Source organism: Pinus tabuliformis, chromosome 7, assembly GCF_031772625.1.
Source record: "Pinus tabuliformis cultivar Carrire ecotype Pingquan chromosome 7, CPIR1, whole genome shotgun sequence".
NCBI lineage: Eukaryota > Viridiplantae > Streptophyta > Pinopsida > Pinales > Pinaceae > Pinus > Pinus tabuliformis.
In genome coordinates, this window is record NC_142293.1 from 1,420,350,221 (window position 1) to 1,420,367,849 (window position 17,629).

The 17,629-nt window shown below is 35.9% G+C and overlaps 1 protein-coding gene across 1 annotated transcript in view; it reads left to right on the forward strand.

Annotated features, from left to right (window-relative positions):
- The first annotated feature begins 10,953 nt into the window (after positions 1–10,953).
- The window catches only part of LOC149252992 (putative F-box/kelch-repeat protein At1g12870), a 66,713-nt gene continuing 60,037 nt past the window's right edge, over positions 10,954–17,629 (forward strand). The window contains exons 1-2 of the mRNA XM_089454329.1: positions 10,954–11,059; positions 11,374–11,429. Coding sequence (XP_089310455.1) covers positions 10,954–11,059; positions 11,374–11,429 — 162 coding nt within the window. The remainder of the gene's footprint in view (positions 11,060–11,373; positions 11,430–17,629) is intronic.

Below are 17,629 nucleotides of genomic sequence, written 5' to 3' on the forward strand. Positions count from 1 at the left end.
CCCGATGCTGTATTACGGAAACATTGGATGGGACACCAATAACTCAGCTGAGTTATAGGGACTATGGAAGGGACTCGAGGTGGAAGCAGACTCTCAGATCCTCATAAATATGGCCAAAAATATCCTAAATGGATCTCACGCCAGGAAAATAGCCACCAGCTGGAGGCTCGAAGCAAGACTGGAGGCCATAGAACTTGAGCTCCACAGAAATAGAGCTATCACCTTCACTCACACAAAAAGGGAAGATAACAAGGTTGCCGACTTCATGGCCAATGTGGGGGTGGAGAATGACCACTCTCTAATCACAGGGCAACTCAATACTATACTAATACATGACAAAGGTCAAGAATGCTCACATCTGGTCCAAAAAGATGCAGTTTCCCCGGATGCAGGTGTTAGATAGGATGGGACGGGAGTGGGCGACAGGCCACATGTCAGCCATATGCCATCACGTGGCAGACGTTGGAGGCACAGGCGTTGCAAGCGGCTGGTATAAGGTGTTGCAGCAGAGCATAGTAAATGCCCTGCATGGCAATTCGGCTCAAGCGGAGGCTACAGTTATGGCGGGTGCGCTCCAAGGTAAGGCAGCTAAGGCTATAAACCATGTCGCTGCATATGGTCAGGGAATTTTGGTGGTTCTTCCTTCTGGCAGGTCTCTGCAAATACGGTTGCCCTGCCTCTCCATCTCCACTGGGATCTCCTCGTTGTCTGTTTGGGGTACTCCGCAGTCTGTTCCGGCAGCTAGTTGTTTGGATTATTGTGTGGTCTGTTTGAATTTCCTCTCCTTGACCCCTGTAAGGATGCTGAGACCTCGACCGCGTCTGCTGAGCCATCGAGGCACTTCCAGAGGAGGAACCTCACGCAGTCACGATGCAGAAAATTCTGTCCACTGCTGTCATTGCAATAACTTACGCTCCACTGGAGCTAATCCCCTTCACTCCAGTCAATTCATGGACGCTGGTGCATCGAGCTCGGCCGCCTTGCCTGCCTTCGGCTCTGTTATCTTCAATTTTAGCAGTTCCATGAACAGCCCGCAGATTAGTGCGCATGTTTCGGTCCTGTTCATTGAAAATTCCCAGGAAGACAATAACTCCCTGGATGAACATGGGCAGAGGAAAGCTGACAACAAGATGCAAGAAGCAAAGGTTCCTGAAACTGACCCGGAGAAGGAAGTTAAAGATCCTGCCTCAGACCTGGAAAATGTCACGAAAAGCAGGCTAGATCAGAGGGAGAAGACCAGCGAAGCAGAAGACACTGCCCCCACTGCTGCTGAAAGGGAGGCCTACGGTTGGTGCCGGGTAGAGGAGGTGCAAATGGACGAATAGCGATGCCCGAGCTCAAGGTTCACATGGCTCTTCTATCTGGTCTTCTGGTCTCTTTTGTTGTCTGTTTTGGCTTGTTTTTGGCATCAGTGCTTTGTGTTTATGTCCTTGTAACTTCGTTAATGGGCTGGTTATTGTTAGTCTCCCCTGCGTGGGATAATTCGGATTTCTGGTCAGCGCCCCTGCGTGGGCTAGCTCTTGTGGATGGTTTAGCTTCTCTGTTTGGCGCCCCTGCGTGGGCTAGTTTTTTTATTAGCCTCAAATGCTCCTGGATGATATTCCCAGAGCCTGGTTCTCTCTGTTTTGTCATGATGTAAATTTTGCCTACTGTACATAATATATTAGCATAGTTTTTACCGAGAAAAAAAAAAACAATTCTCAATATTTAAAGATAATCAATCATTTTGGTAAAAGTATTAGATGGATATAAATCATAACTTTTATCTTGAGGAAAAAATGCAAAATAAATGAATGATGTTTTGCAAATTTATTTATGAATCTACATAATCAACCATCAATACCTAAATGATACAATTCATTGCTCATGCTCTATACCAATGTTTAATTAATGAAGTGGTAATGTTTAATTTTTTATTAAAGGATTAGATAAGACTTGTCAAAAAGACAAGTAATTCCTTTTTCGTTCAAAAATTATGTTGTTTATTCGCAATTTTAAATTTCTAAAATATTTTCTTCACTCGTTTTGGCTTTTGGTTTAGTGTAGTTTTGTTTTCTTGCTCAAGGGACACAATTCATGTTAGTTATTTTCAGTTTACCATTTTTGAAATATGTTTTTCACTAGTTTGGCTTTTAGTTTCATATAGTTTTGTGTTTTCGTTTGAGGGATACAATTTCAAGTTTTGGTTTATAATATTCTGACATTTAGAATGATATTATTTCAAATTTTGGTTTATGTTTTTAAAAATATTTTTCGATTTGTATTAATAAGTTATTATTCACTAAATTAAATGAATATGTATGTTGTTCTCTCAAAAAAATCATACTCATTTCAATGTGTCGTATGATGAGCCTTATTATAATGGCTTTAAGCCCTATTTTTTATTCTGAAAAGCTGAACAGTTCATAGAATACTGAAACATCTAAACATACAATAGTGAAACATCTAAACATCTATATTCTTATATTCCTTCAAAAACAATCCAGCTAAAATATCCACAAAACTAAAATATGTATAGAATATCCACAAAGCTACAAGTTATATGGAAATATCTCTAGCTTTCTTGGAAGGACTACAAAATGCTAGAAAGTCCAAGCCCTATGGGCTCGAAAGGAATTATATACTCCATAGAAGGATGAATTTCACTCAAATGTCCATGAAATGTTTAAAAAGTTGCAAATAATATGTTAGTATCTCTATTTTTTTTCTCAAATAAAAGTTGTAGGAAATCATTAGCTACAACTACAACTATCTATGTAATATTAGGGGATTTCCAAACTGTATTCTCATCTTAATGACCTCCTTGCAACTTGAACATCCAAATACAAAGGAATATGAATGGACAATAACCTTCTTGGTGACCTTTGATAAATGGAAGAACAACCATATTAAATGGTATAAGATCATCAAATTTCATGGCTAATCCAACAACACAATTTATTTCAACTGATCAAAATTCAATATGGTTCAAGCACATCAACATTCAGTATGAAAATAATACACAATTGAATAGAGCTCTTCAATTTCATAGCAATAATAAATATGAAATTAATGCAAAATGGGAAAACCAAAAGCATAAATGGAGTACAAATCATGGTTTTATTCAGTTTTTACCCAATAAAACATCTCACACTATGATTTAGTGAAACGTGTTTGAATGATGCTAAAATTAATGTTCAATAAACATAACTAGTATACTAGTCATCAACTCTTCAGGATAATGGAATCCATCATGGGGAAAACAGATGAAAACTATTATGAGGTGAAAAAAGGATGGAAAATATTATTGATAACGACAACAAATTGCAACAAAGAAATAAGAGTTTATTATAGACTCTTAAGATTTATATATTTGAAACAATTTTAAAATAAATTATATTTTATAGCTTTTGCTTTCTGGAACATCCAATTCTAAAGTTGCATTATACATGAACAAATTGATACTATTGTATGATGTCTGTATTTCATTGTTTATAAATTTTTTAGCTCAATATTTTCAATGGGATTTCTGCCTATCAAATGTTCGGTTTCTTTTCAAATTGCTAGATTATTAGAGTATGCATAGGTAAGAATCCAGTTTTAGAATAATTTCATAAACTTGTAAGAATTGAGAAAAATTGGATGAGAGATTGAATTTTGTATATTTACTAGTGATCAATGCTAACCTTCATGCAAAAACTAAAACTAACTAAAGCTAAGTGTGCCTTGCGCTATGTTCATGTGCATCTACACCACATGCACGAACAAAAGCTAGCTAAAGCTAAGTTTGTTTTGTGCTATGTTAATGTGCATGTATACCACATGCAAGCATTAAAGCTAGCTAAAACTAAGAGTGATTTGTGCTAACTAAAACTAAATATGTTCTCTTCTATGTTAATGTGCATGTACAGCATATGCAAGCACTAAAGCTAACTAAAATTAAACATGCTTTATGCTATATTAATGTACATGTATGAGTTAATAATAACAACATAATAATTATTGATTTTATTACAAACTTACTTAAAATTTATAGATTTAAAGTAATTACATAAAGTTAACTAAAAATAAACATGTTTTATGTTATGTTAATGTGCATGTATAAGCAAATACTAAGAACATAATAATTACTGACGTTATTATAAACTTACTTAAAATATATAAATTTGAAATAGTTTTTAAAATAATTTATATTTTATTAGATTTATGATAAAAATTTCAAGTATCACTCTAATCTAATCTAGAATAAATTAGTCAAATTTACATAAAATTCTGACACTAAATATTCACACACAAAATATTTCATCATTCAAATTTCAATATTGAAAAAGAATATTTCGTATCAAAATCTATATTCTGATAATTTTGTCTTATTCGCAGAATCAATGGCTCACCTCTAAAACCAGTGAAACAAATTACGGGAAACTTGTTTTCTCTGATTAAAAGAAACGATCGACGCTATCATATTCTATTCGAAAAGTAAAATTGAAGGCTGAATGCGAAACATATAATGCGAGTCCGCACACACTGAATTAAGAAGTGTGAAATGCAGGGACCTTTGCTTCTTAAGAGATTAATTATTTGATTGAAACTTTTCACTGCCTAAGGCCACCAAACGTTGTTGGATTCGAAGGCTAAAAGAAACCATTGAAAGAATCTCAGGTCGCTGCGAAGCTGCCCTGGTAATGAAATTTTCTGCGTCGATTTTCGCTCCAAGTTACACAAATATACTTCCAGTTCGTTGTCAACCATCATTACCCACCCGTTATTTACTACGACTGAATAGATCTTATGGCATTCTGGGATACATATATCATGCAGTTCATGCCATTCTGCAGCACCTCGAAAATCATTTAACCTCCACATGCGGATGCTCCCACGTTTCTCTCCCTGAAGTATTAACACCAATCGCCCATCGGAGCCACTTAAATAAAGAAATGCTGGGTACGGGCGGATACTTCTGCAAACCTCTGGCAGTATAATTTGTGTCCAGCTACTCTCTGCAATATCGAATGCTGCCATGAGATACATGGCATCCCATGCCATTAACCAATAAAACTTTCTATTGGAATAGAAACCCTTGCCATACGGTCGAATGAAGAAGGGTACTGTCATGGAAACCCTAGTCCATGCATTGGACTCTGAATCATAAATTTGCAACACCATTAAATTCCCAGTTCGTTCTTCAACATTAATTTGACCGAGCAAGACAGTGCAACGCCTCAGGGTAGCGTCGAAGGTGATTGCATTGAAAGCCCAATATGGGCTAAAATAAGAAAGGCGAGGGAGATTTCTCCGGGTTCCAGTAGCAGGATTGAATAGGCAAAGATTCAACATGTCTTCGTTTTTCTTACAGAGGCAGATGCTCTTGCATGCATCCACAATGATTAGGCCATTTGGAGAAGGGGATTTGTGAATGTTTATATCCGAACCACCACCGTGCCCTAATTCTATGACCCACGTCTCCTGTTGTCGAGAACCCCAACCCCAAGAGAGTTGAACGAGAAATGCAGGGATGGAATTCACTGAAAAATTTGGATCGATTCTTTGCAGGGAATCGCCAGGAGGTAACATATTTTTCCATCGCTTGCAGACATTACTCATGCTGCCAAAATCCCGAACAGGGAGCCTCGATAAAATCAACCACAGCAAACTGTCAGGCAAGGCATCCCAAATATCTGTGTCTCTTTCCATCTCTCGATTGTTCCTTGAATTTACTGTAAAGAATATAGACCTTGAATTGGTCCTACACCTCCTCAGCTTCACAAACGCTTCTATTACTCGGAGAAAAAGAGGTATATATAATAGAAACCAGTGAAAAATAAACTATTGAGCTTTTAAAACTAAACCTTAACCTAAAAGCTAGATGTAACTGAAACTTAACATTATATCTATCTCTTTCTCGCCCTGTGACAGGAGTAGTCAGGCAGTTTTACCTACTACTACCGTCCGTGTGGGAGAAAAGGCAGTGTCGGTTAAAAGCAGTCATTATAATTAAGAGGCGTGAAAGGCAGTCACTATAATTAAGGGACGTGAATTATGGACGTTGTCTGACTAGAATTGGAAATTCACAAACGCTTCTATTACTCGGAGAAAAAGAGGTATATATAATAGAAACCAGTGAAAAATAAACTATTAAGCTTTTAAAAGTAAACCTTAACCTAAAAGCTAGATGTAACTGAAACTTAACATTATATCTATCTCTTTCTCGCCCTGTGACAGTAGTCAGGCAGTTTTACCTACTACTACCGTCCGTGTGGGAGAAAAGGCAGTGTCGGTTAAAAGCAGTCATTATAATTAAGAAGCGTGAAAGGCAGTCACTATAATTAAGGGACGTGAATTATGGACGTTTTCTGACTAGAATTGGAAACGGGCTAAGAAAGAAAGGAAGGAAGGAAGGACGTGAATTATGGACGTTGTCTGACTAGAATTGGAAACGGGCTAGGGAGGGAGGGAGGGAGGGCTAAGAAAGAAAGAAAGAAATAAGGGACGTGAATTATGGACGTTGTCTGACTAGAATTGGAAACGGGCTAAGGAAGAAAGGAAGAAAGAAAGGAATGAAGGAATGAAGGAAGAAAGGAAGGAAGGAAGGACCAGAATTATGGGCGTTGTCCGACTAGAATTGGAAACGGGCTAAGAAAGGAAGGAAGGAAGGGCAGTGTTAAAAGGGCTAAGAAAGAAAGAAAGATTGATTTATATATTATTTTAATTTTTAAATCATTAAAAATTTATTAAATTAATTTAAATACCAAATTAATAATTATGAATATAAATTAATTTAATTTATAAATTAAAATTTAATTTATATTTTATATATTTCATATTTTTAAAAATATTTTTATTTCTAATTATATGTTTAGTTATTAAATTTTTATATATTTACTAATGAACTTTATAAGTGTGTCTATTTTCAAATAGTATTAGTTTTTTTTATCTTCATTGACATATATTCCTCTGATGTTTTGTACATAAAGTAACATCTGTTCAAAAATCTATATATGTCAGTATGTTGTTTTGTCCTTTTTTCTCTGCCCATAAAATGACATAGGTTCAAAATTTGATTGGAATGAGATAAATGATATTATTACACAAAAGGTGTCCATTTCTCAAATTGGTCGAGATAATTTTATTATAACGCCCTTACACGTATGTTTGCATGCATGAGAAAATAAGTGTAGTAGAAAAGGAATCAATAATGCAGAGTTGTAGATCCCGAACATATCCAGCTCAACGTAATTTGTAGTTATTTTTATTTGTAACTATTTAGGTGCGAACATTTCTACAGCATAGAGAATATTTTTTCTTTAATTTTTGTTCAACTTAATTGTAGTTATTTGTAAATTTTTAGGTGCGAACATTTCTACCGCATAGCGAATATTTCTTTAATTTTTGGTGGAACAGGGTTATTAATTTTAGGTGTAACAGGGTAATTCTCTACTTCATCTCCGGAAACTGAAATGACGGTGTCTGAGACCTTAGTTAAACAGAGCATTTCCTCATCCTCTGCATCTAACAGATACCTGCCAATTTTTAAAACTAAGATATTCTGCAAGAACGATAAAAAAATTGCTCAAATTTTTTTATGGTAAAAGAAGCTAAGAATTCAACAGCACATTTCAGTTGATTCAACTCAAGCATTTTGTCCTTGTCAGAGTTAAACCGTTGGAATAAAAAAGTATTAACGATTGGTTATATCAGTGCATGGCCAACTAGAAGAAAAGAACACCATTAGAGGAATGATGCCATCGACAATATCTACAAGAGAACCCCGGTGAAAGACCGAAAAAAAGTAGGTAGATGATCTAAACCCATAGCCTGAAAATATAAAGCACCAGTGGAAACTTGAGAGCACGAGTCGTACAAATACACTGAATGTGCATTTTGAAAAGTATTGTCAGCAAAATTTTCATATATGAGTATCCTATATCCATCCAAAAAAACTATTTTTGGTAAAATGTTTGTTGTATTGAGTTCGTTATGAATGTGTTGAAAGTTGATTATTCTTTATCTTCGAAATTATGACTTCCCAAGAAACTAAGTTTAGAACTTTTAATTATAAGTTTAAATGTTTTTTATTTTGATTTATTTGGATAACCTACTTGTTGATGGTGTTGGACCTACCAACATTCACGAGATCTCCTCAATATGAAGTCTCAACTAGATCTTGTTGGCATTATGGCTAAAGTGTTGTCCTTGATGGAAACCCATTCAGGTGATAGATCACAGTACTTCAAGTCAGCAGCAGAGATTGATGATCAAGTATCAAATATTGAAGAAAATAAGGGGTACGTAGGTACACCTTACATAAGGTGCGTACACGCAGGTCGGTGTTACATAAAGTGCGTACATACCCGCAGTTATCCCGTTCAGGAGGTACGTACGTCCAGTGCACACATTTCAAGGCAGAGAAAAGCACACGTGGGGTTTCTTATGTTTAACCTTTGGTATTTAGCTGACGGTTTTGTGTTATTATGGTGTCGGCCCGTGGTATTGATCCATGATTTAAGGAAGAACTTTCCTATATAAAGCAAAGAAGATCATTTGGCTGGAGCATGTTTTGTGTTGAATATCTTATGAGGGCTAGATCTGAAATATTATGATCTCTTGGGAGTAATGTCTAGATCTAAATAAGGCGAATCTACTGATGGATTGAGATCTCTTCGGCGCATGTTCAGATCTGTAGATCTGATTGTCTGGGTTATTTCTGAAGTCTTGAAATCATCTATGCCCGAAGGTACGCAGGTACAGTGAAAGAAAAGTGCGTACATACGCAGGAACGAAGTGTTTCAGGTGCGCCGGTACGCAGGCACAGAAGGGTTGCAGGTGCGGAGGTCCGCAGGTAGTTCAATGGATACAATGCGTATGTAAGCAGGCGAGCAGTTGAGCAGGGTGCGTATGTAAGCAGGCGAACAGTTGAGTAGGGTGCGTACGTAAGTAGGCGAGCAGTTGAGCAGGGTGCTTACTGTAAGCAGGCAGTACATGAGTGAAGCTGCTAACTTCTCTTAAAATATCTGTTTATCATTGCTGTGTTCTGGGTTTGGTTCTATTATTGTTGATCTGGTTACTACAGTTGACTGGGTGATTCTCTTATACTTGATGATCATTTGATGCTTATGGATCCAGTTTGAAAATTTATGAAAAGTGGTCCTTGTAAGAAAAGAAGTAGGGGGTTGTAGCTCCCTTCCAGGAGAGACTGGAAAACGAGAGTTGTAGCTCTCTGCGGGTTGCAGCCTGCGTACTGGTAAAGGACTGCACCAGTACAAAACCATTGTAAAAGGAGTTTCTAATTTGAAAGAAGATAGAGACATATTGCAGCAGGTGGTTTTCACCCACATTGGGTTTCCACCTTACATCTTGTGTTCTTTGGTGTGACTATCTGTTTTCTTTGTTCATGCTCATTATTTTATGGTACTGACATGCAGAACAAATAAGGAAGATTTATTAAAAGAATTAGATAATACTGATTCACCCCCCCTCTCAGTATTATTTCCAACAGATCTCTCACCATTTGGTGTAGGGGTCTCATCTGGTATGATGGCTCAGTTTCCATTCTCTTACAGATTTTCCTTAGCTTTTGTTATTCAGCACATGAGAGTGTTATGCTTGTAATTTCAAGAAAGCGAAGCAAGGGTGCCTGGTGAGTGCTTAATGAAACTTTGTTTCTGGGTTATTTTACTATCAAAAGGGGGAGGTAAAAGTGAGCCTTTTGATGAGAGGGAATAGTCCCAACCTAAGAAGAAACACACGCGAACAAGAAGAAGGGTTTGTCCAGCATCTAGTGGAATAGTCCACAGTAGATCCGACAGTCGTGAAAACCAAAGTTCAAGGGAAAACACGTATGCCGTCTAACAAAATAGTCCACACGAAGGTGATGATCATTAACACTAAGAAATACACAAAGACAATTTGTTTAATGTCCGATAGAGTAGTCCATAAGGACGAGACAACTGTGACAAACAATACAACACATATTCAACAATATGGGTACTAAAATAACCAAAGTAGTTCAACTATCTTAGTATAGGTTAAGCAAACATGCATTACAAACATTTACAGAGTAGTCTTACAAACAAATATAGAACATGTGTGAAAATGTGTTGGCCTGAGACAAGCTTTTGAATTAAGAAAAAGTTCCAAAACGCATATATACACCATACATCACTAGTCCTAGAAGTGGGACATTGGAGCCACTCCTCACTCCTTAGAAGAGATTACAGAATCTCAAGGCTATGCAGGAGGAACCAAGGTGAAAATTCTTTTGCTCATATAATGAGGGGGTATATACAACCAAGGGTCTATAACTAACCCTTGTGACTCTTCGACTTCCCTCATGAATGTTTGACTTCCTATGACTTTTTGATTTTACATGACTCTTCAACTTCATATGTGGTTCTCTTCGACTTCCACTCTACATTACATTGATTACAACAAGTATAGCCCATAGTAGTGATGTGGCCGAGATAACACAACTCGACATGACACTACTGACATGTATTGACTGACTGTGGTGTCTGTGTCCAACTATTGTGTTGTTGAGTGATGGTAGATTTTCGTGTAACATGTTTTCACCTCTGTATGGCAAAGTGTGTGGGGTCTTCAATGGTCTTGGTATTTTCTTGACAGTGCATGTGAATGTGCTCCTTTCGCTTGCTTGCTCATTGTACTTCATGTGTTCGTCTGACTGCGAGAAATTATTCTAGCATGCACCTCTTTTCCATCTTATTCATCATCACGCAATGTTTCATTGATGTATATTCTCTTGCAGCCATTCATGATGAGATGAAATCAAATCCAAAAATCTCCTAGTCTACCATGATACATTATTTTCCTTTTCGGTGCAGGTGGCCGACAAAGGGACAAGGCACTGAGACTGCAGAAAGCACAACACAGGCCGAGATGCAAGGCTGTGGAGAACTGTTAGGAAAAACTCCATAGATGTCATTGGGAAACATGTTTTCATAGTTGGAGACAACAATGACAGTTGCGAGGCAAAACTGCGCAGTTTCCGAGAAGAAGGTCAAGTGGGGTGTCAGGGAGTTGCTGGCCAATCTGCATAATATTCCAAGCGAGCACTGGGCAGGTCATCTAGCTAGGATCTGTGCAATTTCTCTGCGGAGGACAGTGAAGGTAGAAAGAGGCACTGGCAGAAAAATCTACGCAATTTTCTAGAGGAGCACAAAGTCACGCTGTGGGAGCTCCTGGTCAAAATTACACAATTTTAAGATACAGTCGAGGTCGGGATAGTTATCCACATTTTCTGAGTTGGTTTTCATAGCAGGGAAGGAGGGTTGGACACAACAGCTCTACAAAATTCCTAAGTTGGTTGTAGAGCAAGGAAGGAGGGTTGGAAGGACATGACAGTTCTGTGTAATTCCTGGGTTGGTTGCAAAGCAGGAAGGAAGGGCAGGATAGGACATCTCTACACATTTTTTGAGATGGTTGCAGAGAAGGTAGGATGGGTATGGAAAGACAACTCTGCAGAATTTTGGAGCTCAATATAGCCCAGGGTCACAACTCAATTTATTTCTCTAGTTGACCAACGGGAGGTTTGATGGAAAGTCTTGTAGGGAGCACAAAGTGGATCAGCTTCTAGAAAACTTCTTTGTAGTTTTAGGATTCAGTCAGCTGGCTCAATTCTAGAATTCTGCAGAGCAGGCTTCCCCAAGGACAACCTCAAGCTTTCTGTAGCTTTGGGTAGCAGTGCAAGGCCACTAAGATCGGGTCTAGATGACAGAGGCTTGTCATGTTGATAGTTTTTCAGGAAAATTGACTAAGTTTGAAAGCAAGTGTACTCGTGTAGACAAGACAATGTGATCAAACACTTAGCATGACTCGGTGAAAAGACACCTCAAACCAACAAGACAACATTTTCTCAGTGATACTGACTCGAAGGTTGAGAGCGACAAGTATGACAATTGAAATGTGTCTTTGAACAACCATGACGACACTTGTGTGATAGTGTTTACAACTTAGTGTGTGAGTGCAATCAATGTCGACAAAGTGAAATCAACTCATACACACAAAGACGGACCTTCAATATGCTAGAACAAACACAGAAGCATGACATAGCGATCAACATGCCAAAATACGATCGTTAATCGATCAAGCGAAGAGGGTGTGAAAACTCAACAAGAGCTCATGGGATGAGCTCGAGTGTTTGTGACCATCTAGGTAAAAACTAATGAAGGCTCTGAAATTTGGATGCAGACCAAAATTTTGGAGGGTGTTGCAGCTACTACAACACTTGTTGACACACTAGTTGAATATCAACTTCTCTATTTCGGTTCATTTGTAGCACAGGCCCTTGGCCTTTTAGGAATTATTGTTTAGTTGTTTAGGTTACATGGTCTTCCCCATTTACCCTATGGACAAACATGGTTCACCTTGTACCAACTCAGTCAAACACAATAAGGTTTTCAGCTAGATCATAGTGTTTCAAAATCAGGAAGGGTAGTTTGGTTCGCGAGCTTAAGATTCACATAGTATAAGTTTTCATCTTTGGTGTTGGTCTACTGCCAGTAGGCCTGGATAGTACCCTAGTGGATTCACGGGGGAACACAAGCATTACTCCACTGTGAGTGAACCTAGTTAGTACCCTGGTGGATTTTCCTGCTTCACCTCTCTCTGTAGGAAGCCTTTCTCTTCTTTCGCCTTTGTATTTCTTAAAAGGGACTGTGCACAGGCTCTTATTTCATTTTTAGGGTGGAAGAGGGATCTTGACTTATTGAGAGCAGAAGAGGTTGCTCCCGAGAGAAGCATATAAGACCTCTGGTTTAGGTTTGCTAGTTTATATTCCCCTTCTCTGTTCCTACTAGTTCGATTAAGCTTGAGCACACAAAGAAGAAGACCAAGTATAGGCATGGGGTTTCCGGTTTGGGCACAAGTTCATGGTTTGACTAGAGCTTCCCTTACAAATGGTTCGTATCTTCTATCCAACCTTCATCTGCCAAAAGTTACAACCAAGCACAAAGAAGATGGACAGGGGACTCGCCAAGTATGCAATTTCACAAGACTCTTTAAAATTAGCCACATACTTATTCAAAATTCATAACAGTATAGGACAACACCTATTTACAAAAAGAAAAATGACAAGACAACTAAAACCCAGCAAAGAAAACAAAGCAAAAATAGGAAAGTAAAGCAAGAAAATGAAACAACAATGCAATAGAGAAATAGGAAGCATGCTATGTACATGGGTCGGGTACGGCCTCAGATCACTTAAAATTACATTTTAAATCTTGGCCATTCACAGGAAGGTTTTCAATCCTCCTGTCAAGTGATTGCAAGAGATACTTGTGTTGGCCAAGTTTTTCATGAATTGTGTACGGGCCAATCCACAGAGATTGGAACTTCATGTGTTTTCATTTGTCTTCATGGGGTATATCCCATTTCAAGACTAAGTCACCCACAACAAAGCTAGTGTTCCCTACAAACTTACGATCAAACTATCTCTTGATACAGTTCTGGTGGAGTGTATATTTTTATTTTTCTTTCATCTATTCTTCTTGTAACTTGTATAATGTGTTCATCCTATGCTGAATCAATAGACATGACTTGCCCCAAGACTCTTTGGATAACTGAAGAGTAGGAAAGTAGATATTGGGTGGCAGGATGAATTCTTTACCGTATACAAGGAAGTCTGGATATTTGTTGAGAGAGGGCTTAAGTGTAACTCGGTCAACCCATAGTGCATTCACAACGGTGGAATGCCAATTTCACTGCTCAAAGTAAATGGTCTTTTTGACGATGTGAATAAGATTCTTGTTTGTGGATTCAATAAGACCATTCCCCTACGGGAAGTAGTAAGATTAATTCTTAAGCACAATACCATATTGCAATGTAAAATCATACAGTTTCAATGAAGAGAAGTAACTTGCATTGTAAAAAATAAGTGATACAGGAACTCCAGACCTTGAGATGATGTTCTATTGAAGGAAGGTAATGACTTTCTACTCATTCACTTGTTCGATTAAAAAATCCTTCCATCCATCGCGTGAGGTAATCTATAGACTAGTACAAAATGGCTAATTAATTACTAAAAAAATGACTAAAATTTGCATATAAATGACCATCTTTCAGTTGGTGAGCAATAATAGCTAATTTGCAGTACCTTATAACATGACCAAATTTTAGTCATTTTTAGCTTAGTCATTAATTGATTGTCTCAATTTCATTGTCTAGTAGTATACTTAGTCATTAATTTGGTCATTAATTTTGTTATTAATTTTGTTATTAATTACCACAATTAATGACCAAATATACAACAAAATGTACTACTATATGGTCACCTGAGAAAACCAATTAATAACTAAATAAATATGATTAAAATGTTGGTTGTGTTACAAGATACTGTAAATTAGCTACTAATAGTCAGATATATGCAAATTTTAGTCATCATTTGAAACCAATTAATGACCAAATAAATATGAATAAATTTTGGTCTTGTTATAATATACCATAAGTTAGCTGCTAATAGTCATATATATGCAAATCTTATTGTTTGAAACCAATTAATGACCAAAGAAATGTGACTAGATTTTGGTCCTGTTATAAGATATTGGAAATTGGCTACTAATAGGCATATATATGTAAAATTTAGTGATCATTTGTAATCACAAACAGTTTATCATTTGTGATAGTCATTTATCTTTATTTTGGTATTTCATATTCATTATATAAACGACTAATTTAGTAGTTTATATTCATTTCATTTATTTTGATTAATAATCATTATAAACAACTAATTTAGTCATATATTCATTTTATTTGTGTTCATTATTTATTAATATAAACTACTAATTTAGTACTTTCAGATTAATTTTGTGTGTTCATTATTAGACAACATAAATCATTTTGTAATTTTTCGACTAATTAAAAAAAAAATCATATAATGTGCATGTTCATCTAATATAAAAACTCAAAGTTACATATGTTAATTACAATCCTAAACAGTATCAACTGCAACTATAAATAATTTCAACCACATAAATTATATTATATTAAATGTCAAATATTACAATATGAGTTTCAAATTTAATATTGGTTGGACTATAATTTGTGAAATGTTGTTTCATCATTTCAAAACATTATCATTGTATTGTCAAGGCATTGCAGATGAATTCACCAACTCTGAATACTTGACCATCATTTTAGATGTCTATGTCTTATGCGGGATATACATTAGCTTTAAGGGTATCACTAGACTAATTCTCTTCTCTCTCTCTTTTTGTTTTTGTCGCTCCAATTTTATATATATTGTTCTCCTCTTTCATCAACTCTTGCTTCTTACCATCAATATTGAGTTCTAAGTTCCTTTTCAGAAAACAAATTAGAATATAGTAGTGAATGTAAGACATGAAAGACGATGAACACTAGAATATAAACTAAAGTAGATTATAAAATATTTATACAACATATAGCTCAACATTAGCAAGTCAAAGCCATTTTCCCCCATAAAGGTAAGAAACTCGAACAAGTTTTCTTCAGTTGGGCGATAGTGGCCATTATGTGGTCAGATGACCTGTATAAACAAAGAAAACAAAACATATAGAAAAGAACACCTTGGTAACTTAGTATTCAACCTTCAAGGAAAGCTTAAGGTACAATCATGTCAACTAAGTTATATGCTAAAAATATCAAATTGTAGACAACTTCATAAACAAAATAATATGAGATGTGATGTCTAATCCTTGTCATTTTATTCACAAAAACATTTCATTCTCTAATGCATAAACTTGGTCAAGTATATAAACAACATGTACTCAAATAACAACATGAAAGCAAACTTTTCTAATAGTTATGAAAATATTTTAACACAGAACAACTAAAATGATTCCAATCAATATTGTGTAATACTAATTTCATCTTCAAGCTTTGGTTGTTGTTTAAATGGACACGATACCAAGTATTTTCAATTCATAGCTAAAAGGAAAAATAAAATCAAAATAAATGTTCAAAATACAATTAAACGATATAGAGACGATATCATGGAATGGACATTGCAATTATAAGAAAATATACGTGTCCATCGATGTCTTGTCTGGAATTCCTAATACTTTTTCTTTCCTAAAATAACCAATGAGGTGAAAGAATGAGAACATTAAAACCCATAGGAATCCGTACTAGAAACATTTCCAAAGTCTATGGCTTGAGTGCCTAAAATATCTCTAATAGCAAATGAATCATATCCAAGCCATGCTCTGCATTGTCTCCCCATCATTTTTCCAATCAAATTTTTTGTACCTTGCCCACATTAGAGTCATGTAACAATAAAATGAAGGAATTGACATTTGTTTTTATATTTTATATCTATAAACTTTGAATCTAAAAATATTTTAACACAATACAACTATAATACTAATATTATCTTCAAGTTTTGGATGTTGTTTAAATGGATATGATACCAAGTATTTTCAAAGTAAAATTTAAAAATATTATCAAACAATAAAAAGAGGATATCATGGAGTGGGTAGTGAAATTATAAAAAGTATGTTTACCTGTCCACCAGAGTTTGGCATTCCTAAAATTGCTTGCCCTATATAACCATGAGGTGAAAGCGTCACAAAATTAAAAAACATAGGAATCCTTCCTAAAAACATTTCCAAAGTTGTTGGATCAAGTACCTGAAGGATCTCCAACAACCAATTAATCATATCCAAGACATTATCTACATTGTCTCCCCATGATTTTTCCAATCTCATTTCTTGTAATTTTCCCACACCAGAGTCCAGTAACATTCAAATGAAAGATTTTATATTTTTGTAGAAAAAATTGGAGACTTGTCAAGAATGTTAAATGCATGATATAGATACTCATAAATACTCGCAGATAATAATATTCAAAAAAATTATATTTTTGTTAAACAAATTGGATATTTGTCATGCAAGCTAAATGCATGGTACAGAAATTGTTTCCACAGATATATCCATAAATATGGTGGATATTACTCATAAATATGTGCGGAATATTTGTCAAGCAAGAAACATGTACGACTTTGGAGTCCTAGTTGTGTGAGTCATTTAGATGGACTGAGTATTCCATATTTGGACATTAGTTGTTTCCTTAACATCTTTTGTTATATGTTACACTAACATCTTTTTTTATATCTAAAATAATTTCTTTTATAAAATCAATTTCACCTATCAAATTACCACACAAACATCCTGTTACACCAAAACTACAAGGGGAAATGCCAATAATAACCCAAAGCATTAGTTTGTGATTAAATCACATTTGTCTGGTAAGAAAATTGCTTCCAACTGTAACAAAATATAATTCTTGTTAAAGAATCATAGAACTACCACTGGACAAACATAAATGAAAAGACCAAAAACAAAAAAAATTATGGCTGAGTTTGAAAGATTAATAGACCAGGTAGAACATGTCTGGTGGGTTTTCACAGTCCTAGAGGAAATAAGATAGCCTAGTATACAACCATAGTATATTTGTTAGATATTTTGGAGGTTTTTCTGAGGCCTATTTTTTGGTCTCATTTGCCCAAAATATGAGAAGGATTTGTTGGAATCACAACTTTGAGTTGTGAATTTTCCATAATCCAAGTTCCCAAGGGGTTTTTCAGGGTGTTAAATCCATATATGTAGTCGAAAACCCAGTATAATCAATAAAAATCAAGATTTTTCCAGCAATTATT